At 36.1% G+C, this 27,106-nt stretch overlaps 2 protein-coding genes across 8 annotated transcripts in view; both read right to left on the reverse strand.

The window, feature by feature from the left end:
• The window catches only part of STYX (serine/threonine/tyrosine interacting protein), a 56,594-nt gene extending 54,065 nt beyond the window's left edge, over positions 1-2,529 (reverse strand). For 3 of the 7 annotated variants that reach the window (XR_013160231.1, XM_077122625.1, XM_077122622.1), the window contains exon 1: positions 2,174-2,528. Coding sequence is in view for 5 of the 7 variants with exons in the window: in XM_077122625.1 (XP_076978740.1) it covers positions 2,174-2,230 (57 nt within the window). In the remaining 2 variants the exon portion in view is untranslated. Of the gene's footprint in view, positions 1-2,173 lie in introns of all 7 variants that reach the window. The other 4 variants (XR_013160232.1, XM_077122621.1, XM_077122623.1 and 1 more) reach the window with 4 other exon arrangements.
• A 1,795-nt stretch (positions 2,530-4,324) lies between these two features.
• PSMC6 (proteasome 26S subunit, ATPase 6) lies at positions 4,325-25,984 on the reverse strand. The gene is made up of 14 exons (XM_077122620.1): positions 25,826-25,984; positions 24,806-24,885; positions 24,674-24,713; positions 24,396-24,448; positions 21,802-21,869; positions 21,452-21,566; positions 17,150-17,237; positions 15,785-15,846; positions 15,575-15,698; positions 15,148-15,209; positions 11,814-11,934; positions 11,596-11,676; positions 8,213-8,284; positions 4,325-4,822 (listed from the first exon to the last, which is right to left on the reverse strand). Exons 1-14 carry the CDS (start codon positions 25,950-25,952, stop codon positions 4,704-4,706), a joined length of 1,212 nt encoding a protein of 403 aa, XP_076978735.1. The 5' UTR covers positions 25,953-25,984; the 3' UTR covers positions 4,325-4,703.
• Between the last annotated feature and the right edge of the window lie 1,122 nt (positions 25,985-27,106).

Here is a 27,106-nt window from a genome sequence, read left to right on the forward strand (position 1 = left end):
ATCTTTTTGCACACTGAATGGCCTACACAGCCAAAGTTTTGTAGCACTGGCCTACAGAAAAAAGCATCCAGAACAGTATTTCAAGAAACTTGGGAGTCCTATTCTTAGGGAGGCAACCAGATCACCAAAATATAACATCTGGATCACACTGATCATTAAGAGAATTCATTAAAATCTCTCCATGAGTTCCATTTTTACTAAAGTAAGAGTTGGATTGTAATTTGGCTTTCTATGTGGTGCTTCCTGTGTAAAAGAGACTCTACCGGCTAATCACTCGAAGTAGATAACTCCATTTGACACGGTACAAATCTCTCTGAAAATTAGAAAATTAACAATCTGTTTAATTAGTCAGTTTATTATGAGTAATGGTTTATAATCAGTGTTCCCATTTAATGGATATTAATAACTTTGTCTGCCCAAGAAAGGCACCCTACATTTTCTATAGAAATTCTACATGGTTTTTGTGGGAGAACTACCAATAACAACCTTCACTCCCCTGGCGAAGGAAGTGGGCACGTGGCTACAAGTGATTGATTAAAAGGGTGGGAACATCACCTAAAGTAGGCCAATCCTGTAGAATTTAAACTCTGAAGCTGGAAGAGGAACTCGTTCCTTAATGTGCAGGCTCTATAAGGGTATGACCCCAGAGTAGCTGAAGGCCAAGTTCCAGCCCGTGGAGAAGCCTGAGGGAAAGGAGAGTCCTGAGACAAAGCAGAAATAAGCACTGACCAAGGCAGAGGCAGTTTCGACATACTATAATACCTGGGTCTAATCAAGTTCCTGAGACCAGGTTCACCCCTGGTCTAGATTTACTACTACTCCTTTTTTTTTGTTTAAGGGAATTTGAGTTGGTTCTTGTAACTTGCAATCAAAACAGATCAAACATCCAACACCACAAAACAAAGAATGAACAAGCTTTCAGCAGATATGTGCATAATCATCCACTAGGCTTTAAGCATCACATCTGTCTCACACAGGAAAGAAAGCTATATTCCCACTAAGATTTTATAATTTTTCAGGGAGAAAGCATATTATACACACAATAAATGATTTAAATGCAAAGCATGAAAGGATTTTAAACTAGAACTTTTAACATTAGGGCAGGGAAGAATTTAGATTTACTCAAAAGAAAAAATGAATTAGAAATGAGGCCAAGGGCTTCAGGTGTCTTTTCTGTTCTTTTGGCATATTACTTATTCTCAGAAAGCCTCAATTTCCTCACCTGAAATGTGAGAATGCTGCACATATTTCTAAGGTTGCTTCCAGTGCTGAAATTACGGAATCATTTTGAGGAATAACTGCTTTATATAAAAGCACACTCCTCATTTACATTATTCTATATTAAACAAGGACAAAGAGTATAAATTCATTTTTCTAGTTAACTCTTAAAATGGCGTTTTATTTCTTTTTTCCGATTACTGTTATTTTAAAACTCGAGAAATTTCAGCTTTCTTGATCCCATTAAAACATAACTCAGTAACGTTTTCCTATTACTCAGTCTTCAGAAAGTTGGAATCCAGTAGTCCTCAAGTTCATAAACTATTTTAAACTAGAAAGAGGTGAAAAAAAATCCCAATACAAACGTTAGGCAAGGGCGAAGTAAGGTGAAGTGACAAGAACCCTGAATCAGAACTAGAAATCAAGAGACCAAAGTCTAAAGAATTCTGCTCCCAATATTAATATTCAAGAGGGCAGGCCTTCTCACTGAAATCTCTAGACTCAAATAAACTAGCTTTGTGACATTCCACTCGGCGGCTCACAGCTCGGCCTCCCAACAAACACAACTTCGCGGTCCCTCCGAGAGCGCCTCGGGACGCTTAGGCCCGGGTCCTGTTCACACGCTGGGCCACGCGGCTCAAGAGCGAGTCGCTGCCGCCCGAGACCGCACAGGTGGGACGCGAACAACTCCGCCCCCGCTGACTCCGAGGTCCCGCACGCCGAGCAAGGGGGACGGAGTGCTCCTCCTCCCCGCTCGGCGCCGCGCAGCCCTGGCGCAGCCTGCCCCAGTGCAGGAACAGGAACTCAGAGCCCGCAGCAACAGGCCCCGAGGCTCCGCCCACTGGCCCCGGACACTCCGGGCCGGAGTCGGACGGTTAGGGCCTGCCTGGGACGGCCCTGAGCCTAGGAGCTGCGAGGAAGGCCCGCGCATGGCAGTGGCCGGACACTGACTTACCTCGGCATCCTCTCTGCACTGTGGGAGTGTGGGGAACGCCAGCTTCACGTCCTCCATGGTCCCGGCCCGTGGGCCGGGGAGTGGGTTCGGAGGGCCAAGTACCTTGCCGGCCGGCCGGCCAACCTCCGAGCTGGCAGTGGCGGCGCAAGAGAGAACCGGTGGACCGGAGTCCTGGAGGGCTTACAACTAACACACGCAACCTAAAGGATCCCGGTGGCGGATGCAGCGAGGAACAGGACGACTGGACGGCTCGGGCTCGGCCGCCATGCCGCCGCCACCTCCCAACCCCAGCACTCTGCACCCCGGTCCTCCCTGGTTCCGGCCCAGCCACCAGCCCTTCAACCGTCCACCCCCCGCCCTGCCGCCCAGCCAATCCCGGCCCACGCTTGCCTTCGGCCTGCCCACCCGCCGCCGCCAGGTGTCAGCGCGCCCCCGCCCCGCCCCTTCCCGAGAGCGCAGACTCGGGGGGCGGGGCTTCGCAGCACGTCAGCGGGAGCCCGCCCGGTGTGGAAAGACAGGACTGCGGAAGAACGAGAAGGAAGGTTTTGGAGGTAGCAATCAGAACTAGCTAGCTCTACCTTTTGGACAGGACGCAAATCCCCTGTCGTATAAAAACAAATATCCTAGCCATCAGAAACTGGCACCCGAAAAGAAAACTCTAGTTTATTTGCTCTCAGAATCCCGAACAATCTGTAGTGAGGATATAATCAAGATTAAAAACATGAAGACTTCAGCTTAAAATCATGTTATGCGACACAGAAAAAAAAACAACACCCATCACCTTTAAGCAAATAATACACTTTTAAGAATACTGGGGAACACGACCAATCATACTATCTAGGAAATGGCAAGAAGGTTTGACAAACAGAAAAACTCAGAAGAAATAGAAACATAATTAGTAGTTCACTCTCAGTAAATTGCACATAATATTGAAGTTTTTCCCTTTAATGCAATTATTTCACCATAAATACCAATTAACTACATGGCTTTCAATATTCTTTAAAATGGAATCTGCATCACATTACTATATTGTTAATAGAGGTTAAATATTATGAGTTCATGATACTTTCTCTGGACTTGTATTATTATCCTTTTTGATTTTAAACATATGAGGAAATTCAAGCTTAGAGGAAGAAACCACACTTAAACGAAGGTTTGTACATCAAACTGGATTTTTTTTTAAAAACCACCAACACAAAGCTAAAAAGTTAAGATAATTAGTTATACATTAAAATGCAAATTACAATGGATAAAAGTAAAAAGATGACATGAAATTAGATATTTTACCTAGACTTTCCCAACATGTTATTACTTTTACATTATCATTTTTATGAAATGCATTGTCAGCATACAAAAAATAAAACTGTTCAAAACCTGAGTATTAAATGGCCAGCTATAGTGCTCTATTTTTTCTTTATCACTGTGTAAATTGTTCTCCACCTTTGTTATATATAAACAGATACACAATACTTTGCTAGTGAATATTTAAAGAATAACTGTATGAACTAACTGGGTCATATATAGTTTGTTTCATAGTGTTCATGAAACTGGTCAACTTTCTTTTTTAACAGTACCTATAAGATGATTTCAGTTGATATCCTATCATGATTCCCTTATACAATCTGTTAAAAGTTTTATTACCACATGGAATGAGAAAGTATTGTGTATAGGTAATAAAACTTTTGCTGTGAACATTTCTGACATGAGAACCCCCTATATCACTCTTATCCATGGAAACCTGTAGAGTCCATGTATGAGCTTGAGTAATGATACATCTCCTGAATTTCAATATATGCAAACTTGTGTGTTTGTGTGAATTTTCCAGGGCAGAGGGTTCCTCTCAAGAGGGATCTGTCATCTCGCACAAATCAAGAAAACCAAGCCACATTTATTAGCAAATATTACTTTTAATCATAATCTAAAAAAATGGTTGTGGATGTACATGTATTATTTCAGTTACCTATATACACACACACATCTGTATTAAATATAACAAGATGATTTTATGGCTACAGGGTGTGGGTGCTGTTTTAAAATAAAATTCTAAAGCCTACAATCTAAATACAACTTCATCTTGACTATTAAATAAATAGTATACTTACTAAAGAACCACGGTGAATATACTCTTAGAAAAGACAGGAATATATGTAGGAGAACTGAATCAAATAGATTTTATTCAACTTTTTAGGATGAGAAAACAAATGGTATAAAATAAGTCAAGAAATGTTCTCTTGTACTATCTCAAACCATTCTCAATGTTTTACAAAATGCTCACACAAGCAAATATGAAAAGCTTCAACACACTCTTCTTTTAAATCTCTGCTGCAATAAATGCAGCATTAACAAACATACAAATTTCTCTGTTCCAATCTTAAAAGTAGAATTACTGATTAATACGATGTTATTCATACATATTTTTATTCATATACTTTGAATAAGAATATTGCCAATACATACATTATTTTCCTTAACTTTATTTTTACATTAAGCCAATGTCTATCATGCAGCCATTAAAAACCTTACAGTAAAATTACACAGGTTTGTAGTCCAATTTAGACTCTAGCTTCTTAGAATCAGCCACTTTTCTGACTGCTTTCATGAAGTCTTCCTGTACTACAAAATCATGATCAGCACGAATTGCAAACATACCTGTGGAGAATAAAGCAATGTGATTGCTATATAAAATATCTGAATTCTTTGTTCATTATAAGAAAACTAAATAATCCAGCTCTAGAGAGTAAATGTGGAGGAGCCTGGATTTACTACTTTAAGTCAGTAGTTGTAATTTATTAAAAAAAACACTACCTTTGTCAATTAATTTCTGCAACTATGGTCAGCATTATTTTCCAAACCAAAATAGGTGATACAGTTATCTGAATATTTAAAATGGGGACTATCTCAAATCCAGCTGAAATACTCCCTTATCCAAAGGCATCTCTAATATAAATAACTACCAACAACATACATACATTTTAAGTGGCAGTTTCTTAACTTTACAGGTAGCAATTCCCTGAAAAGAGGAAGACACATGTATGGTTTGGAGAAAAAACAATACCTTCAGTAATTCTGACAGCTGTTCCTTGCTAAGAATCTGAGACTTAGAGAAAAGGAAATTATTGAAAGCCAACAGTAGGCCTTAACAGAAGTCAGCAACATTATGTAGGTCTTAAAATTTAAGTTCAAACTGCTATTTTTATATGACTTTCTATTTGAGTATCATACCTCACTTGTTTCATTCAATTAATTATTGCTTAACAAATTATGTCAATTATTACTTGACAAAAAGGAGTAAAAGGTTTTTTTGTTTTTTATTTTTATATTAGTTGTGCCAAAGATATGAGTTCTAGATTTTGAGACCATCCCAATTCATAAAATATCATCTACAAATTAAATGAATCCAATAATTTCCACTGAGGATCTGCCTATATTGAATTTTCACCTATAAAAATGATGGGATTGATAGAAGATTTTAAAGGTTACTTCCTATTTTCCCTTTCTACATTTCTATATAAGCAGTGTTGGAAATGCTGCTCTACGCTGTCCTCAGAAATCAGGTGAATGGAAATTGATTTTTTAATAGTGGGGTTTTAAAACTTGTGTAAAAGGCTACAACTGAATTAATTACTCATTTCTCCAAGCTTAATGCATATGACTACTTCCAAATCATATTAAACTTTAATGATCTTTTTAAAGACCACATTATTTTTCTATCACAGAAATTTTTGGTTTATCCATCAGGAGCTTTTGTCATGGAACATAGTATACTTCTAATTCATTTAATCAACATTTTATATAAAGAGGTTTGCTTATAAAAAACAGTTTAGCAGTGCAAGGGTAGCTCAGTGGTAGCATCCTCGCCTGCCATCAGAATTCCTAAGTTCGATTCCTGGGACCATGTACCACATACATACATTCATACACACATACACATGCATACCCATCCATCCATCCATACATCCACACACATATACATACACATACACACACACTCATCCATGTATCCATATATACATACATACATAATGTAATCTAAAAATATGATCCATCATCTAAGAATCAGTATCAACTATATAGACCTAAGACCATTAAAAAAACCCTTCTATCTATTCACCTATGATCTCTGGTCAAAAAATGAGTAGGCTTCTGAAGGTACATTAAACTCATTTGAAAAAAAAAGAGATAAAATCATTGGAAAGCAATTGTTACAATATGGTAAAATGCCTCTGAAATCATTTTCTACAATTGAAACTTGAATTTGATGCAGTAAGCTGTGTGGATTTCAGTTACATGGTTATCAAACCTCACTTACATTTTTTGTTTTAAGATTTAATGTTTAGCTACTTACTCTTCATCCCAGACCCAGAATAACTATGCTAAAAAAGTTGCAGTAGTTTCCATAAATACAGAGCAAAAGCACACAAGCAATAGCTACTGAATGGTGATCAGGTCAAATTTTCAATTAACGTTTCAGACAGTTTTAAGAGACAATGTTAGCTGAAGATTTTTATCACAAATTTTCAACTAAACAGAAGATAGCTAAGCTTTTTCTATGTAATTTCTGATTCAATTTCTATTTAGTAGATACAAAATACATGAAGGAATATTAATAGACAATATTAATAGAAAAGGTGATTATGACTGAATCAAGTACATTTCAATTGACAGAAAGATATGTTAACAAATAAGGCAGTAGTCTACTTAATACTTAAATAAAGTCCAGTACAAAGCAAACCAAACAAGAATTTCAGTATGTCTCCAGATGCAAATGTCCCACCCAGTTAAAAAGCATTTTAGTCCACACAGAAGTTACAGTCACTTATTGGAAATAGTTTTAAATAAGTTCTTAAAAATATGATGTGGGAAAAAAAAAAGGTATCATAACCTGATTCCATCAGCCTTTAAGATCATAACATTTTATATTACAATTTCACCAAAGCAATCTTCTGCTAATAATTTGCTCCAATGCAGATTTTGTAAAGACAATATTACAAATTACTACAAGTAGTTCAAACTACATGACAGCTTAGCTCTTAATATTTTTATTTAGATCTTTCTTTTTTCTTTTATGCGGATCTTTCTTCCAGATACTGAACTGCAGTATATCTAATAAGATACTCCTACCGAGAAACTATGCCTGACCAGCCTTTTTAAACACTGTGCTGAATTTACAAGAAATGTTAAAATAAGTCTAAAGGTGATGTGAAAACAAAAAGAAATCATATATTGTAATATTTAAGAAAACCATTTTTCTCCAACTTTTGATAGTGAGTAACTATAAAAATAATGGTACAAATTTATTTTTGCAATTTTAGGATCCTGTGTGAAAGACAAAAGACTAAATGACTCTATATAGTATTTTAAAGCAGCAGAAATAAAAATAGAGCACACAATCCACATATAGCATTACATTCTAACATCACATTTCATATAAGTAGCATGAACACAAAATTCACAAATTAATCTTTCATAAAACTTATTGCTCACAGGCTAATATCAGAAAATATATGTTATTCATTTTGCAGCAGACACATCTAGTGCTGGCCCATTTTTATTTCAGCCACAGGTGTAGTAGTCAGGTCTGTAATCTCAGACTTCTTAGGGGGCCACCGTCCTAACACGGTCACGTTTTTTCCACTGTCTGCCCCAAGGCACTCAGAAATACAAAAAAAAATGTTAACACCCCACCCCTCAAGGGCAAATCTCATCCAATGAAGGATAAGAGCTGGTAAATAAATGCTCTAGGCAGATAATCCTTGAAGCCTTTTATATATTTCTCAGTGGTCTCATAGGACTCAAAATCTCCTTGTCTATAGCAACTACCTCAATAGTACACTCTTCTGTCAGCTTTTCCTCCTTCTGCGTCACTTAACCTGTTCTCTCCCTCTTCTGCTTCCTGGAATCAAGTCCCCAAAAAACAAGCACCCAAATTCTTGCAAGGAAGGCTCGGAATCTGCCTTTGGGCAAACTAAAATCAAAAACACATTTTTTAGCAAATTTTAAAAAACCAAAATCAGCAGAATAGGTACTTTAGATGTTTACCTGCTTCAGTACAAACATTTCTCAGGTCTGCTCCATTAAAGCCATCTGAAAGCTTCACAATTGCTTCATAATCTGTTTCGGAAAACATGCTGGAAATTAGTAAAAAATTAAGGTATTTTCTTGATTTATCCCCACTTGGAAAATTTAAATTCAAGAGCCTACTTTCAATTTGATCAACTCGGCACCATCCCTGTAAACATCCCACAATATTAAGGAACAAAAACTATACTTCTGTTAAGTAAACCCAACACCAAGCAGAAACAGATACATCTTGAGCCTTAAAATCAGGAAATATCAAAATCTGAAAACATCTTAATCTGTCTCAGAAGATTTATAAAGTTGTGTATATGTGAGCTTCAGATACTTATCAAACTATGATTGTAACCAAAATCTTTTATTTGAATAGCGCAGGGATGTTCAAAACCAACTGCAATTCACTTTAATCACAAAAGGCAAATATAAATATGACAAGAACAACCATCAGCATAATTTAATCATATGTAATTTTTTACATACTAGAGCAGGCATTGACTAACTTTTTTGGTTTCTGTGCAAACATCAAGTGATAAAACATCAGATCTATGATAGTAGTAATATTAAGTGACTTTTCTACCCACATGACAGATAGGAATTGAAGAAGTGCCAATAAAGGGCAGCAGTTATGGATTTGATACAGAATAGAAAGATAAGTGAAAGCAGTGACATAAGCCCCTACATTATGAACAGCTCTGAAGAGACTCTTCATCAGCCAATATAGGGTATATCAATCTTTTTAAAAATGATATGGACATTCATTAATCAGCTGTCAATAAGGTTCATGCTAAGTTTCTTGAGAATGAGTAGCCTCCTCGGTGCTAACATAGTAACTGTTTATTAGCAAAAGCTCAATATTTGTGGTAAAAACCCATAAATTGATACTCTTGGTTCAGCTTAGTCTCTCTAGCTCAAAACTCTCTCATAAGAGCAATGAGAAAGTTAGCAAGAGAAAAAAAAATCATCACCTATTTTAATTCTTTTAGACCACTAACTTCAAAGGGCTTTTAAACCTGCCTGGCATTACCCCAACTCCTCTACTAGCCCAAGGGTCAGTAAACTTTTTCTGCCCCCCTCCCCTTTTAGATTTTGTGGTCACATGATCCCTATTTGAAACTACTCAACTCTGTTGTTGTAGTGGGAAAGCAGCCATAGATAACATATAAATGAAAGGTCATGGCTTTCAACAAAAAAATAAAATTCCAACAAAACTTCACTTATAAAACACAAGGCAGGTAGAATTTGGTCTGCAAGGTAGTTTGCAAACACCTACTTGTCTAGTCTCTCATTTCCATAGGCAACTTTTTTTTTGGGGGGGGGGGGACCTGGTTGGGGAATCGAACCCGGGTCTCCCACATGGAAGGTGAGCATTCTACCACTGAAATACCCGTGCACCCATCCATAGATAGCATTCATATATTCTGGCTTCCTTCCTATTCTCATAAATGAAGTCTATGCTCACAGACAGGTCCAATCTCTCAAGGAAAGTGCAATATAAATCTCTCTTTCTCTCCTAGATCATTTCCAGCAGCAAAAAAAAAAAAGAGGTTGCAGATTGTTTCATTCTAAAGAAAATTCCCCAAATCCTTTTATCTCCATTTCCCCTCCAGCTATAGTCCCATTTTTTTCTCTGCAGATCTCCTTGAAAGAAATATCTAGATTTAATGCCTCTCTCATTCTCTCTGAAATTCGTTTGAAGCAGGTTTTCATCCTCTATCACTTTAAAGAAATTACTTTTGACAAGATCACCACTGACCTGGTATAGATAACTCCAAATGTCTATTCTCTGATCTCTATCTTATCCCCATCTCAGAGGGAACTGGTTCCTTCTTAAACCAATTTCTTCATTTATCTTCCAGGACACTACCAGTTCCTGGTTTTACGCCTTTCACTCAGCTTCTTTTGATGGTTCTTCATCTCAACTTCTTAACGTCAGAATTATCTAGAGTCAGACTTGGAAGCTCTCCCTTTCTCTAACCACGTCATCCCCTTAGTAATCTCACCTTGAAAATTACAAGACTTTAAAAATCATTTGGTGCTAACATCGACATTTATATCAATTAACACAGCTCTCCCAATGAACTTCAGATGTAGAATTGCTAACCAATGTCTTTATTTCCTTATCTAATTGGCAACTCACATTTTAAATATCTAGAACTAAATCCTCTATTCTCCTGTTAAAATCTAACGTTTCCAGTCTTCCCCATTTTAACTGATGGAAACTTAGTTCTCCCAGTCGCTTGAGCCAAAACCTAAGTCTTCCCTCAATTCTTTCCTATAGATCATACCTTACATCCAACCATTAGCATATCCTGTCACCACTACCTTCAAAATATACCCAAAATTTCATTTTGAAAGACCTTTGATTGCTACCATCTTGAGCCAACACACCACTATTTTTTATCTGGATTACTGAAATAACCTAACTGATCCTCCTGCTCCCATTTTTGCCCCTATATAGTTTATTCTCAACACCATAGCCAGAATGAGCTCCTTAAATATAAGTGAATTCTGAAATACTTATAGATGAAATGATACAATACCTGGGATTTGCTTTTTAAAAAAAAACCAGCAGGAAGGTAAGAAGGAAGGGTTACAGATAAAACAAGATTGGCCAGGAGTTAATTATTGAAACTGGGGGGTGAGTACATGAGGGTTAGGAGCTAATTATAATCTTTCCTTCATTTTTATGTGTTGTAATATATATATATATATATATATTTTTTTTTTTACAAGGGCAGGCACCAGAAATCAAATCTTGCCTGGCATGGCAGGCAAGAAATGTGCCACTGCACCACCTGCCCACCCTGTAATATAAGCTAAAAGTACCAAAGTGAGACTATATAATTCCTCTGCTCAAAATCCTCATTTTGAATTTCTCAGTTGCTGCTCCTTCTGTGTAAAATGATCTTTCCCCAGATATCCACATCTAGTCTTTCACTTTTTTTCAGGTCATTGCTTAAAAATCACCTTCTTGGTAAGGTCTTCCTTGTGATATAGTCCTCATTCTCCTATTTTAAAAAGTACATACTCAGACCTGTTCCTGGCATTATTTATACCTTTTCCTATATTTTTCTCCATAGCACTTATCACCATCTAACATACTATATATTTTACTTACTTTATCTGTTTTCTCTGATAAGAATGTAAGATTTATAAAGGTAGGAATTTATCTGTTTTGTTCAATTTTGTATCCCCAGCACTAGAATTGTTCCTAGCATACAGTTCATGCTCAATAAAAATGTGGTAAAGTTAAAACCAAATCTGGTAGACCACCAGTGATATCCCGTATCACATTAGTTCATTTACTAAATGCAAGCATATATATTTATAATAACTTATTTCCTTACCTATTTCCCCATGCTTTGTAATGGGACCTGCATGGATTTTCAATATATCTAATCTTGCTTGTTCATTTGGTAAATCAATATCTGAAAATAAGAAATTATTTTGTGATCAGGTGTTTTTGTTTGCTTTTAATAACAGAAGAGGAGGATGGGGATGGGAAGGAAAAAGAAATGGACACAGAAAAAGGGAAATGGACAGGAGGTAAAGAACCTTAACTCACGTATTTTTCTATCTAATCTTCCTGGACGCAGTAAAGCAGGATCCAGAGTATCTGGTCTGTTTGTAGCCATGATCATTTTAACTCTATGCAGAGTATCAAATCCATCCATTTGATTCAGTAACTGAGAATATATTTGTAAATAAAAATCATAGACAGAAAATATCCCAAGCATTAAAAAACAAGTAACACATGCCTTTTATATGACTGCCACCATGATTTATATTGTCTACAGATATGTGACTTTCAAGATGGCCATTCCACTGAAGCCTATTTTTTCTCTCTTTTACATAAAGGGCAATACTTTCCATCTTCTGAATTCTAAGACAGATTATTCAACTATGTACTTTTTTATGAAACTAATAATAAAATCTAATGAATAGGGTGGGCCATGGTGGTTCAGCAGGCAGAGTTCTTGCCTGCCGTGCTGGAGACCCTGGTTCAATTCCCAGTGCCTGCCCATGTAAAAAAAAAAAAAAAATTTAATGAATAAAGTGCTTATGGTATGTAAGACCTAAAATTAATATTATGAAAACTAGATACAGGATTTTTCTCAAATTTGATAATAAACATATAAAACCTTTTCAAATAATTCTATTACACACTGAAATACCAAGAGACAAAAAACATGTTTCCTGATTATCAAAGTTCTCTTGAATAGATGCTGAAGAACTTAATTGCATTTAATAAATTCTTTAAAATATAGCAAGCCCAACAATGCCTATTTTTTTTCCACAAAATATGTTAGTTATAATGTATCAGTTACATGAATTTAAAAAACTGGTATCTGGCAGTGATTTAAAATACCTCAAATTAAGGTTTCTAAAAGATTTTAAAATACTACAATTCTTCTGAGTAGATTAATAAAATTTATGAAAAGTAATTGTCAAGTGTCCCCAAAGAAAAAAATGCTTTTCAAGAAAGTTTGACACAGTATGTATCAATGTTACCTAATTTGGGCAGGCCATGGTGGCTCAGCAGGCAAGGCTGCTTGCCTGCCATGCCAGAGGACCCGGGTTTGATTCCCAGTGCCTGCCCATGTAAAAAAAAAAAGATGTTACCTAATTTCTATTTGCAGAAATGGAAAAATGTCTTTGTGGTCTTACCATCCCTTTCACAGTATTTGGACTGAGGAAGGCTTTATGTACATTCTACCATTTCAAAATCCATTTTACTTCTTCAATAATCAAAACCACTAAGTATTTTAGTTGCCTCTCAGGCTTGTCAATAAAGCAAAAGGCAAAAGTCAGTGATTTTTTTGAGCAGACTCATACATGATTATAACTCAATCACTGCCAAAAGTCTTATGACTGTTACTCATAAAATGTCTGAATAAAACTAGCTTTAACAGCTGCAAGAAGGAATGAAGTTGTGAGGCATGGTTCAAGGTGGTTCAAGGTGAATGAACCTTGAGGACTGTAAGCTGAATGAAACGTCAGACACAAAAAGACAAATATTATCATGCCTACTCATATGGACTAACTATAATATACAAACTCGGCAAATTGAAATTGAGAGCATGAGTTATCAGATTGGGCCTATTGTAAAGGTTCCTAGATTGTAAGCTCTTATAGCAGTCACATCTATTGTGGTGTTATAACTGTTATTTCTAAATTCTGAGACACTGAGCTTTTGTGTATAACCAGGTCATTCCCTGAAACTCTGTGTATTTATGTGACACCTGAGACTCAAAGTTAGAGCTCTGAAGCTACTCCATACAGTAATTTTAAAAAGTTGAAAAAGTGATCAATCTTCAGTTAGAGATATGAATGAAGCTGATTTGGTTAGGACTAAGTAAATCAGACTGAAAGGTAAAGGATGATAATGACTGTATTTTAAAACTTGAACTTCTGTGTGAGACCAAATGAAGAGATGTTTATTTCATGCAAAATTTATACTTTTGGTAGCACATCATTTAATTTAACTTGTATGGTCAGTTTATTCAAACACGATAATTATAAAGAATCTTGAATAGGGCATAAGATCTTGTTGGTTTGTACAGATTAGTGTGATGCCCTGATACACCCCAGAGTAATTTGGGCAGAGAATAAAAATGTATTTACAAAGTTCCCTTTGGGAGACTAGGGAGGAAGGAGGAAATAAAAAACTTTCCAACCTGGGGAACTCCTAATACTCTTGCAAGCAGTGGGGACAATCTATTCAATAGGCTGAATCCTCAATCTTGGGGTTCGCTCCTATGAAACTTATTTCTGCAAAGGGTAAGTTAAGTCAACTTATAAGTATGCCTAAGAGTCACCCCAGAGAATCTCTTTCGTTGATCAGATGTGGCCTCTTTCTTTAAGTCAACTAGGTAGGTAAACTCTCTGCTCTCCTTCTCTGTGTGGGACATGAATCCCAGGGGTGGACATCTCTCTGAAAACATGGCAAAGAAATCCCAGGATGAGCCTAGACCTAGCATCAAGGGATTAAGAAAGTCTTCTTGACCAAAAGAGAGAAGAGAGAAATGAGAGAGAAAATAAAGTTTCAGTAGCTGAGAGCTTTCAAACAGTGGAGAGATTTACTGGAGGTTATTCTTATGCATTATACAGATATCTCTTTCTAGTTTATTTGTATTGGTGTGGCTGGAGGGTAGTGCCTGAAACTGTTGAACTGTATTTAACAGCCTTGATTCTTGAAGATGACTGTATAACTATATAGTTTTTACAATGTGATCGTGTGATTGTGAAAACCTTGCATCTGATGTTCCTTTTATCCAGGGTATGGACAGATGAATAAGAAAATAAAGACAAAAAATAAATAAATAATGGGGGGGGAATAAGTGGTAAAAAAAATTGGGTAGATGGGAAATACTAGTGGTTAATGAGAGGAAGGTGTAAGGGGTATGGATGTATGAGGTTTTTCTTTTTTTCTTTTTCTGGAGTGATGCAAATGTTCTAAAGTGATCATAGTGATGAATGCTAAGCTATGTGATGATATTGTGAGCCACTGATTGTAATCTCTGAATGAACTGTATGTGAGTGAAGATACTTCAATAAAAATATTTTTTAAAAAAAGGCAACGTATCTCTAAAAAAAAATCTAGCTTCAAGATACACATTCACAATGTAAAAGTTCAATATACAATTTAAATATCTGAATGGCTGATCTTCTCAAAAAACATACTGGAAGAATACATATGTATATCACCTAGAATTTGTAGATACCCCTCTTATTTTTCTATTAATCATTTCTTACTAGAGATTGTGGTAGAGAAATGGTTTGCCCCTTCAGTACTTTCAAATTAAATGCACTCTTGATTTAATCAAGTGTTGTACCCCTTTTAACCTTCATATGGAATGTTCAGTTCTTCATCTAATAAACACTTTACAAAATATTACCTCCATTAAAGTTCTCTGAATCTCTCTATCAGCTGAAGTACCCTCTGAAAACCGACGACCACCTAAAATAATAGATTTGGAAACATATACATTACTCTTTTCCTCCATTATCATTAGTTAAAAAAACAGAATGTGGTGATTGTGTCTGGGGTTAAAAACATGCAGATTAAAAATTCATTCGTAAGAGTTATACTGACAAATTTAGAACTGAATTGGTATGGTATCTCTCCATTAAATGTCAAAGGTTATTTATTAAAATTGGTTAAACTTTTTTAGGAAACTTTTTAAAGTAACATCAGTTCATTGTGCTAGCTTCTCTACACAATTCATAATTAACAGTGGAGAAAAAGTTCCTTCTGATTTTCAAAAAATTTCATAACATTTTCAAGATAATTTAAAAATAAAACAAAAAATTTGTTATTCTTACCAATAGCATCTATTTCATCCATAAAAATAATGCATGGTTGATGGTCCCTGGCATAATTAAACATTTCTCTGATCAAACGAGCACTTTCACCAATGTACTTGTCTACAATAGAACTAGATACAACCTGATCAAAGGAAAAACATTAAAGTAAACATAAGGCAAGTCATAAAAAATTTAATTTCAGCAACTACCAAAGAATCTTCTCTTTACCTTTAAGAAATTGCAATCTAGTTGGCTAGCAACAGCTCGTGCCAAGAGTGTTTTTCCTGTACCTAGGAATAACAAAAGAAATCCTAAATAGATGGAAACTAAAACAGATTTTAAAAGTCTTTTAAGAATTGAAATCCTTTGTCTAGTAAATTTCCCAACATAGAAACTAAATCCTAAACAGAGTTGCCATTTAAAATCTCAAAGCACTTCTCCTCTCAGCATTACAATTTAAATCTTTATTCACAATATTCTTTGTAATTTTATTTTAATCACACTACAGAACTTTAAAAATATAGCAAAATCCTACTAAAAAAATAGACTAGGATGGAAACCTCTGTTACAATAAAACCTACTGTTTACTTATGCATGATTTCGTATCAAGCATTAGTTATTGGGAAACTATCGGTTAAATGAGTTATACAAATCTTCAAAATGTTGACATATTTTATTACACAATATTTAAAAATCACATTTGTTAATATTACTTCCCTAGCTCATAAGAAAAGTTGTCAAGTTTTAATGTATTAGGATGCTGTCAAGCTAACAGGGTCAGAGACAAGTTTTCAAAAATTCTAATTTTCACTGGCAACACATGGTCAGATGGTGTCAGTTGTTTATTTTAACATGACAAGCTTACTTCATTCATTTTTAACTAAATGTGTAACCAATAATTCAGTCTGAATAACTACAGTTTATAAATTGTCCTTTCGAATAAGAAAATGAAGAGACTAATTTAGCTGGCAACTCAAATCACTGCAGAAATGCTTTTCCTAGAGACAACAATCCTACTTCAGTACGCAACAGAATTACTTTATATATATTTTTCATTTTCTTACACAGAGTATACTACATTTTCAAGGATCAAGAGTTAATAAAATTAATAATTTGTACTGCCTCACTAAGTATATTCTAATGTGAAACTTATTTTGTTTAAACAGCAAGTGTGTGGCAGTCAAGAACGTGATGACTCATTGCACTGTTTGATGTCAGTGGTGTAACTGATTTATGCTATGCTGCCAGGATTTTTACCCACAGTTCTGCACCATCAGCACAGATGTCAACATGGTGTGAAGGGCTAATAATATCTTAGTATTACAGAGGTAATTTTGACCTTGCTGACTCCCTGAAAGGGTCTTGAAGATGCCCATACGTCTGTGAATCACTTGGAGGACTGCTGCACTTCAATCACATGACATGTTAAGATATATATACTATATACTAATGAGGCACAAAATTACTAATATCTGAGAGAATAACAGATACGTACTTCCTATCCTACTTTCACTCTGAAGGAAATGGAGGTCGAAACTGTTCATCTTATTTTTTTATTCCTTAGTAGTGGGGCAAATACAGTTCAGTACAAACCTGGTGGTCCATATAACAGACAGCCTTTTGGAGGTATTATTCCCACACGCTGGAATAATTCTGGGTTTGTAAGAGGTAGCTCTATTACCTAGAAAAGAGTTGCATGTTTCTTAAAAAGAAAGTAAAGATTTTTACGTACTTTCAAATATTTAAATAAAACACCAACACAGTTATGTGCACATATTGTAATTCATTATAGTTCTGGAATTCCATGCTATGTAAAAACATTAGAGGTTTTTCTTCAGGTATTATTTCTCTTAAGTTAACCTAAAATTTAAAACATAATGGTTATTTTAACCACGCTCTTGATTGAGATGGTGGTTACACAGGTGTATAAATTCAAAATGCATTTGAATTGTATGCTTAAAATCTCTGTATTTCATAGTTGCTAATTCTACTTCAATAAAAAGCTAAACTACAAAATTGCATTTGGGCAAGAGCACTGAAGAAAGAAATAAATAAATGGGAACTCTTCAAAATTAAACACTTTTGCGCATCAAAGAACTTCATCAAGAACGTAAAAAGACATCCTACACAGTGGGAGATAATATTTGGAAACGACATATCAGATAAAGGTCTAGTATCCAGAATTTACAAAGAGATTGTTCAACTCAACAACAAAAAGACAGCCAATCCAATTACAAAAATGGGAAAAAGACTTGAACAGACACTTCTCAGAAGAGGAAATACAAACGACCAAAAGGCACATGAAGAGATGCTCAACTTCCCTGGCCATTAGAGAAATGCAAATCAAAACCACAATGAGATATCATTTCACACCCACCAGAATGGCCATTATCAACAAAACAGAAAATGACAAGTGCTGGAGAAGATGTGGAGAAAGAGGCACACTTATCCACTGTTGGTGGGAATGTCAAATAGTGCAACGACTGAGGAAGGCAGTTTGGAGGTTCCTCAAAAAGCTGAATATAGAATTGCCACATGACCTGGCAATGCCATTGCTAGGTATCTACTCAAAGGACATAAGGGCAAAGACACAAACAGACATTTGCACACCAATGTTTATAGCAGCAGTATTTACAATTGCAAAGAGATGGAAACAGTCAAAATGTCCATCAACAGATGAGTGGCTAAACAGATTGTGGTATATACATATGATGGAATATTATGTGGCTGTAGGACAGAATAAAGTTATGAAGTATGTAACAAAATGGATGGACCCTGAGGACATTATGCTGAGTGAGATTAGCCAAAAACAAAAGGACAAATACTGTATGGTCTCACTGATATGAACTGACATTAGTGACTAAACTTGTAATATTTTATTGGTAACAGAGACCATCAGGAGATAGAAATAGGGTAAGATATTGGGTAATTGGAGCTGAAGGGATAGAGATTGTGCAATAGGACTGAATATAAAAACTCAGAAATGGACAGCACAATACTACCTAACTGTAATACAATGATGTTAAAACACTGAATGAAGCTGCATGTGAGATTGAGAGAGGGAGGAGGGGTGGGGGCATAAATGAAATCAGAAAGATAGATGATAAAGACTGAGATGGTATAATGTAGGACTGCCTAGAGTGTATAATAATAGTGACTAAATGTACAAATTTTAAAAATGCTTTTGCATGAGGAAGAACAAAGGAATGTTATTACTGCAGGGTACTGAAAATAGATGGTAATTAATATTTTAATATTTCACCTATGTGTGAGACTAAAGCAAAAAATATTTATGTGGTACAAAATTCATATTTTGACTAGTGCATTTCCTAATATAACTTCTGTAGATAGCTTCATTGAACACCATAAGTACTTGGAATCTTGGGTAGGACATGAGATTTTGTTGGTTTGTTCAGAGTGATGCCCCGATGAATCCCAGAGTGATTTGATCAGTGAGTGGAAAAGTATTTGCAAAGTCCCTTTCAGGGAATGGTGAGAACAGGGAGAAATTCAACTTCCCCAAGTTGAATTCTTGATATTCTCACAAGCAGTGTGGACAACCAAAGCTATAGGCTGAGCCCCCAGTCTTGGGGTTTGTTCATATGAAACTCAACCCCACAAAGGATAGGTCAAGCCTACTTAAAATTTAGGCCTAAGAGTCACCCCCAAGAGAGCCTCTTTTGTTGCTCAGATGTGGCCTCTCTCTCCAGCCAACACAACAAGCAAACTCACCATCCTCCCCCTGTCTATGTGGGACATGACTCCCAGGGGTGTGGACCTTCCTAGCAACGTGGTACAGAAATCCAAGAATGAGCTGAGACTCAGCATCAAGGGATTGGAAAAAACCCTAGAATGAGTTGAGACCAGCATCAAGGGATTGAGAAAACCTTCTTGACCAAAAGGGGGAAGAGTGAAATGAGACAAAGTGTCAATGGCTGAGAGATTCAGAGTTGAGAGGTTATCCTGGAGGTTATTCTTATGCATTAAGTAGATATCACCTTGTTATTCAAGATGTAATGGAGAGGCTGGAGGGAACTGCCTGAAAATGGAGAGCTGTGTTCCAGTAGCCATGTTTCTTGATGATGATTGAATAATAATATAGCTTTCACAATGTGATTGTGTAATTGTGAAAACCTTGTGTCTGATGCTCCTTTTATCTACCTTGTCAACAGATAAGTAGAGCATATGGAATAAAAATAAATAATAGGGGAAACAAATGTTAAAATTTAGTTTGAAATGCTAGTGATCAATGAAAGCGAGGGGTAAGGGGTATGGTATATATAATCTTTTTTTTTCCTTTTATTTCTTTTTCTGAAGTGATGCAAATGTTCTAAGAAATGATGAATATGCAACTATATGATGATACTGTGAATTACTGTTTATATATGTAGAACGGAATGATCATATGTTAATGTTTTTGTTCGTTTATTGTTAAATTTTTTAAATTAATAAGTAAATAAATAAATAAATAAAAATTGCATTTGGGAATACAACACAAAAGAATTATAAAATCGGGGAAAGGATTTGGTAAATTACTTGCCATTAAATGAAAAGGTATATAAAATTTCACCTATTGGCATTATGCCACAGTAGCTATAAAACAACGTTCTGCTACAAAGATTGATTTAAGGAAGAAATTAAAGAAAAGAAAAATTGAGTTCGACTACCCAACCTCTGAGACTATTCACATTATTAGTAATTTGAGAGATAAAATTCTACTGAATAGTTGTATCCATAAGGTATGATGAGGACAAGACAGAAGTGTGAGAAATTAATATCTGAAGTGTTCACAGATGGTAAAGGGTACTGGGGAGGAAGGAGAGGGTAAAAGATATTTTTTCTGTTCCTATAACTGTAAAAGGCAGCAAATCACTGTAAAACGCAAGTTTTTACAGTTCCATGAAGTTAATAATAGGTTTTTTTTAAGTTTAAGACAGTGCTTCCTCAACTATGGTCAAAAAATAATTTGGTTTCACAACCACATGAAATGCATGTTTTTATATGCTAATTTCTATGTTCCAATGTCAACCTACTCCACCAAAATGACACTATAAGCTTAGGAAACATGTTTATTTATTTTTTTTCTTTTGCATGGGCAGACACCGGGAATTGAACCCAGGTCTCACGCATGGCAGGAGAGAGTTCTGCCACTAAGCCACTGTCACACCACCCTGACTCTAATATTTTTAATAAGTCCTAAGAAGTTTAATGTGCTGAAGTCTGAAAACTAAGCGCTTAATTCAGATGATGTAAGACATTCTGACTATCCCCATTTATTCTTAAATATTTCCAAAATTAGGATGAAATCAGTAGGACAATGTAATTTGCTTTAAAGGTGATTGTTACAAAGCTGTATGTGCTATGAAGCAGGGCAATCTTGATTTTGATTCTTCCCTTAGAACTTAAAAGATTTAAATCACTACTAAAGCCAGTATTTTTCTTAAATGGCAGCAAATAGAGTTATCAAAATAAAGTATTCAAGGCATAGGTAGCCTTACTTTACCTAAGAGTAGAAAGCTAAACACTGATGCACTTATAGGAAAAACTGTATTACACACATGCCATTCAATGTGCTCCCACCCAAGTAACCTAATATGATAATTTAAACCAGAGAAGGCAAGGGTAACCAGAGTATATCAATTGTTTCCAGCTTTTTTATTTCTTTGGCACAAAAAGAGAATTTTCCTAATATCAAGTGTCTCCAAATTATCAAACACCAATAATTTTCATAGCTAGAAATTCAGTGCTATTCTTTCCTCAGCAAGAATATTACATGCATAATATACAGTAGTCACTATTTGAGTAAAGAATAATTCTTCACTGTTTCTCCTTTCAAGCATCCTAAAACCAGCATGCTTATAAGTAAATTTAGAAAACAAAGCATATGTTGCCAACCTCTCTTAATTCCCGAATCTGTTCTGATAGTCCTCCAATCTCAGAATAAGAAACATTCCCCGGGTCCTCATGAGACATGTTGTAAACCAGTGGATCCACCTCTCTTGGCAAATATCTGGAATGATAACATATGCATTTTTCTTTTAAAAGATGTATTTTCTCTCAGCCTACAGATATAATATAAATGATTCTTTTATGCTAGTACCTACAGATGATTTAATGAAGACATGTTTAAATTAGAAATTAGTAAAAGGGAAAAAATTGAAAATATTCAGTGATCTCAAGAAGCATCTTTTGGATAAGACCTTTCCTCAGTGAAAATAAAAGATAAATGAAATGAAGAAACTCACCTCATGATAGTTAGTGTAGTCATATCCAAAGCAACTCTTGTTCCTGGCTTCAACTTACTTTTATCAAGCTAATTTTGTAAAAAAAAAAAAAGTGTCACATAAGAACTTAAAAAGAAAAGAAATATTCACAAAAGCACAGTATTTAGAAGTCAAATGATAATTTTTACCCTTCAGAGAGAACACTAATATCAGATTATAAACTCCATGCCAATAGAAGGGTTTATTAAAATTATTTCCATCTCATCTGCCCCTTAAAAGAACAAATACTCTTGTGTACAATCACAGCGTGAAATGTGAAATCACTGACAAACATAGTTTGAGGTGGCAACAGCCTTGATTTTGAAGAAAGAATGGACTTAAGTATTTTACTTTCAAAGGCTAACTATTAATGAATAGTTTTATTCATTAATATGAATGAGGTACTATAGTGCAGTGGCTTTGGGAAGTGGTATGAAAGCATTTATAGAGAAATACCTTAGAGAATATTGAGGGTAGAGGATGGGGGAAGTGTTAAAAAGTGTACCCATTAGATTTATCCGGGAAGCTATAACTTTTGGGAAGAATCCATGTTACTTGATCATAGAAAACTACGGGAAAACATACTACGTCTCCTTAGAGATTTTAACTAAAATGCTAAAATATGCTAAAAGTAAACAACCACCATTCATGCCTTTGTAACATGAACAGAGTGGGACATTCAAATGGAATGCAACTGAATGTAAATTATACCTCAGCGAAAAAAATTAAACTACAAAAAAAGTCAGTTACATTAAAAAAAAATACATCAAAAAATTTATGCTAAAGGGCACTATGCTAAGCTCATGATATATCAAGTTCAATCAAACTAGGCAATTTATTGTCTATCTAGGTAGGACTACTTTATTTGGCTTGACCTGGATAGCATAGCCTATAATTACCTCATACTCAGGATGTTACTTTTCAAAATGAGGGTTTTCGATATTTAAACACTTCTAAGTGTAACCATCTTGCCAGTACAATTTCAGAACCGTACAAATTACAGATCACTTTTCACAAGGTTTTACAAAGAACTCCAAATTTAGTGGCAAGTAAAATGAAATAGAAATAAGCAAAACACTAGATTTAATGTAATGGACTAAGCAAAAAAAAAAAAAAGCTGCTAGGTATGTAAGATACATGAAAAAGATAAAAAGAGATCACTATGAAGCTATTTCAACATTTATATCTATAGAGAAAATAAACATACTCTGGCTTTTCTAATATTTTCCAGTTTTTAAGTATTCTCTTGCTCTTATTCAACCAATATCAGAAATGTTAACTTTCAGCATCCAAAACCGAAAGGGGCACAAAAATCCTTTGCCAGATTTATGCATCTAATATTTTGATTTAGAAAATGTCACCCCACTTATATACTAGGAAAAATTCCAAGACTTCATTTGGTCTTTGTGTTAAATTTCACTATGGCCGTCATATCAATGTTTTAAACCTGAATCTGATATAAAAAACACTCTTTCAATGCATTTATAAGAATTCTTTTAAGATTTTATAAAAATACCTAAATGCATGTTCTAAATAATAAGGCAGTATATAAACTGGTTTCAAATGCTACTAAATGATTCAAAGCAGCCTACTGGTGTTTTTGATGCCTGCAAAATGAAAGGAGTTTTTTCAATTTGCCTTTATTCTAGTCTAAATAAACTGATACAAAATGAACTCAGGTTTACAGTATGGTTCATAAGTAACATTTCTGAATGGGTTTAAATACAAAACATAGGTAATCATCAACAGAGTCTAACACTTATAGGGTCTCTTCGAAAAAAAGACATTAAAATGATTTAAGATCTCTTCCAGTTCTAAAATTCCTTGATTTACACTACTAATACAAAGTGTTAATAGGGTGTTATATGGGAACGCTGTATTTTATGCATGGAATTACTATAAATCTACAGCTTCTCTAACAAAAAAGTTTAACTAAAAAAATCAGCTGGCCATAAAAAATTATAATATAAAGATTACATTGGGAAATGCTAATATAATGAATACCTGAACTTGTGTAACACAGTTAAACTACTTTTCCTTTTCCATTAAAAAAAGAAGAAGGAGAAGAAATATTGCACATGATAATTTTTGCTGACCTGAAGGAGGGTGAAATTTTTAAATGCTTTCTTGTAAGGGTTAAGGTAATCATATTATTTTTTTCTTCTTCTGTTAAGATGTAAATAGCAGGGTAGATTTCTTAAACTCAATACTATCCTGTATGTGTGAGTTAACTATAAATGTTTATGGGTACGTGGTGGGTTGAATTAAAAAAAAAAAAACCTCTATAGCTATGCTAGCAAATTAACATTTATATAAATTTCAAAAAAAAATTTCTTTATCTCTTCAGTATACAGTGCTGACTGAGGCAATGTGACATGTTGGAAAGTGGAGAATGCCAGAACTCAAAGCCCATAGTTTGAGTTCAGACTTTTCTAATTATCAGCTAAGTTTGGACAAACAATTCTTGGGGGTTATAGACACAATGTCTGACCTGTTTACATCAAGGATGAAATGTAATAACTTATATGAAAGCATGTCTATCAATTTTAAAGCTCTATATGAATATAAAGTACTACCTGTCGACGACAACCCACAACATATCTTGGTCCATTTGTAGCTTTAACAATGACTGTAAGAAGAAAATGAAAGAACAATTAACAAATTTAGAAAGTGAAAAGTAAATATATCAACATCAGTTTTACGTCTCCCAAGAAGACAAGAGTTGAATGGAACATAAGTCTATGCAACAATACCATTTCTTTCATTATTGTCATCAAAATAATAAGCATTTCTAAAGGTTGGGGGTGGTGGTGTTTGGCTCCATTTTTCTTTAGCAACAAACTTATCCACTTACATTTTTCTTCAGTTAATTGCTTAAGTACTTCCCCCACAATCTAAGAAAGAAAAAAAGAATTACTTTTTGCCAACAGCTAATAAACAAAGCAATTTACCATCATCCCCTACACCCCCGAACCCCATTACCTACCTGACCAACACTTTGTAGGGCCTTCAGGTCATTTTCAGACTTTTCATACTGCTTGGTAAGTTCTTTTAATTGTTCCCTTACTGAAATAATAAAATTTGAACATTTTTAAAACAATAATCTTATTGAGTCTATCTAAGTCTCACTTTACCTAAGTTACTAAAGTCTATTTGAGTTTAGTTAAGTTTTAAACCCCTATATCAAACCACAAAAGAAATAAGACCATTTGTAATCAGTAGGTGACATGTTTGAAAACGAAATGTCATAGAGCAGCAATCCATGTTTAAGCACATTCTAAATTACGTACTTAATAGGGACTGATATTCAGATACTTGTGGATTTGAGACTACAAATTCAAGTGATTTGACCCATCTCACCCCTTCACATACTCAACAGGTTTACTCTCTGGATTTCCATCCTAAATTAGCTTACACACATACAGTTTTCCACAGAATTTACAGCTATGGCCTTCCTTCATTTAATTAAACCACTCCAATTTTTAAATGAAGGTGCACTAGGAAAACACTCAAGTGCCCCTTTAGTTCAGGGGGTAAGGGAAACTTGTGTACCTGATACAGTACAACTCGTATGACAAGGAAAGAACCAGCAGGGTTATGACCGCAAGACCCTGTCTCTCTTAAGCTCCGCGTCCGGCTTTCCACTCCACTAAGTCAACTCCGGGGTCTCATCTCTTGCTCGAGCTCCGCTGACTCAAGCCTCTTCTCTCCGGGTCCCGGGGCTCGACCAGCGCTGCTCTCCTTGCACCCCAACCCTGGCCCACTTCTTCACCACTCCTGTAGTGCTCTTTCACCTCCACCTCAACCCGGACCACCATGGGCCATTTCCATGCCCGAACAGGCGCCAATTCCCCATCTCAGCGCTGGATGACAAAGCGCCTTGCCTCTGGACCGAGGCCTTCTCATCCCAAGGGCTCGGTTGTCGGGCTCCGCCAAAGGCCTCCGCTTTGTCAGAGGCAGAAGCGAGCAGAGCCATGAAATTATGTGGAAAGAAAGGTGCACTCACACTCCTTGAGACGGCCGTCGATCTCCTTGTGCTCCAGCAGCTTCTTGCGGTAGTCCTGAAGCGCCTTATCTCTAGGGTCCGCCATGATGAGAAGCCGTCGCTCATAGGGGATGCCGGGAATGGCCATGGCCGCTCGGGCGGGGGAAGGGGCGGGGCGAGAGGGGAGAGCCTCCCTGGAGGGGCGGACACGCGGGGCGACCCCGCCCCTTCCGGTTGGCCCCGCCTCTCCTCCCCTCTCCCACCGCGGGCCTTGGAGAGCTCCGGCGGAGGCCTGCGTTAACATCGTCCCCTGCCGGCCGATCTGTGCAAAGCAGGGCGCGGGTATCTCGCTCTAACCCTGACAGTCTTTGGTATTTATTGTCACTGCTGTTCAGGAACCACAAAGGCCCCCAAAAAACTAAGATGGGATTGAAGTAGGGGATGTGCAGTATCTCAAAATAGCTCCGATGGGCTTTCGGAGGGGCCTATAACACTGCCAAGGACCGCCAAATACGGAAGTGGTAGGCAATTTCATCCATCCATCCTTCATTCATTCAGTGGACGAAGTCATAAGGATACAGTGACTTATGACCTGGGGGAAAGATTTAAAAAAATAATTTCAGAGTTTAATAATAAAAGATCGTGGTGCTATAAAGTAAGGTGGGAAGAACTAATTTAGGATAACAGATGAAAAAAGTCAGCCATGCAACCAACTGTAGAAAAAACCTGAGCAGAGGAAAAAGCAAGTGCAAAGATCCAGAGGTGAAAAAGAGCTTGGCTTCCTTCTAAAGGAGGCCAAGGCCACCTGAAATCGGAGGTTGGGGGTGGGAAGTGGTTGCCGGTTATAGAGATTTGGGGCACAAGACAGAAATGCTGAGGTAGGCTGAGACAGGAACCTTGGAGTCTGGCAAAACTGCCTTCAGAGTTCTATTATTTTGGACAAATTAGTTTATCTCTCTATCTCTGTTAAATGAGCATAATAATAGTACCTTTCTCATAGAGTTGTCATAAACAGTAAATGAAATAATGTGTCCAAAGCTATTGCACAATGTCTGGCACATAGTAAGCACTCAATAGTTTTATTTTTCAATTATTATTTATAATAAAGGTAGTAATGAAACAAGTTTTGAGGTACAGAGCCCCAATTGTTATGCCTCTTACCAGCATTATTCCTGGAGACAATTTATTTTTGCACCGATAAAGATCAGTCAACCTCCCCAAATAGACTCCATTTCATCTGATCTTACCCAGTGGCACTAGATATTTGAGTTTAAAAATATATATCTTACACACATGTCTTCC

The sequence above is a fragment of the Tamandua tetradactyla genome, chromosome 12, assembly GCF_023851605.1.
Source record: "Tamandua tetradactyla isolate mTamTet1 chromosome 12, mTamTet1.pri, whole genome shotgun sequence".
Lineage (NCBI taxonomy): Eukaryota > Metazoa > Chordata > Mammalia > Pilosa > Myrmecophagidae > Tamandua > Tamandua tetradactyla.

Bases quoted from the DNA above. Each gene is read 5' to 3' on its own strand.
- PSMC6 (XM_077122620.1), bottom strand. From the start codon at position 25,952: ATGGCCATTCCCGGCATCCCCTATGAGCGACGGCTTCTCATCATGGCG. The intron at 15,847-17,149 runs GTTTGTACTGAA...TGTTATTCCTAG, and splicing joins TCTGTTATATGGACCACCAG to GTACAGGAAAAACACTCTTG. The intron at 11,677-11,813 runs GTGAGTTAAGGT...TCTTATTTTCAG, and splicing joins AAGATTAGATAGAAAAATAC to ATATTGATTTACCAAATGAA.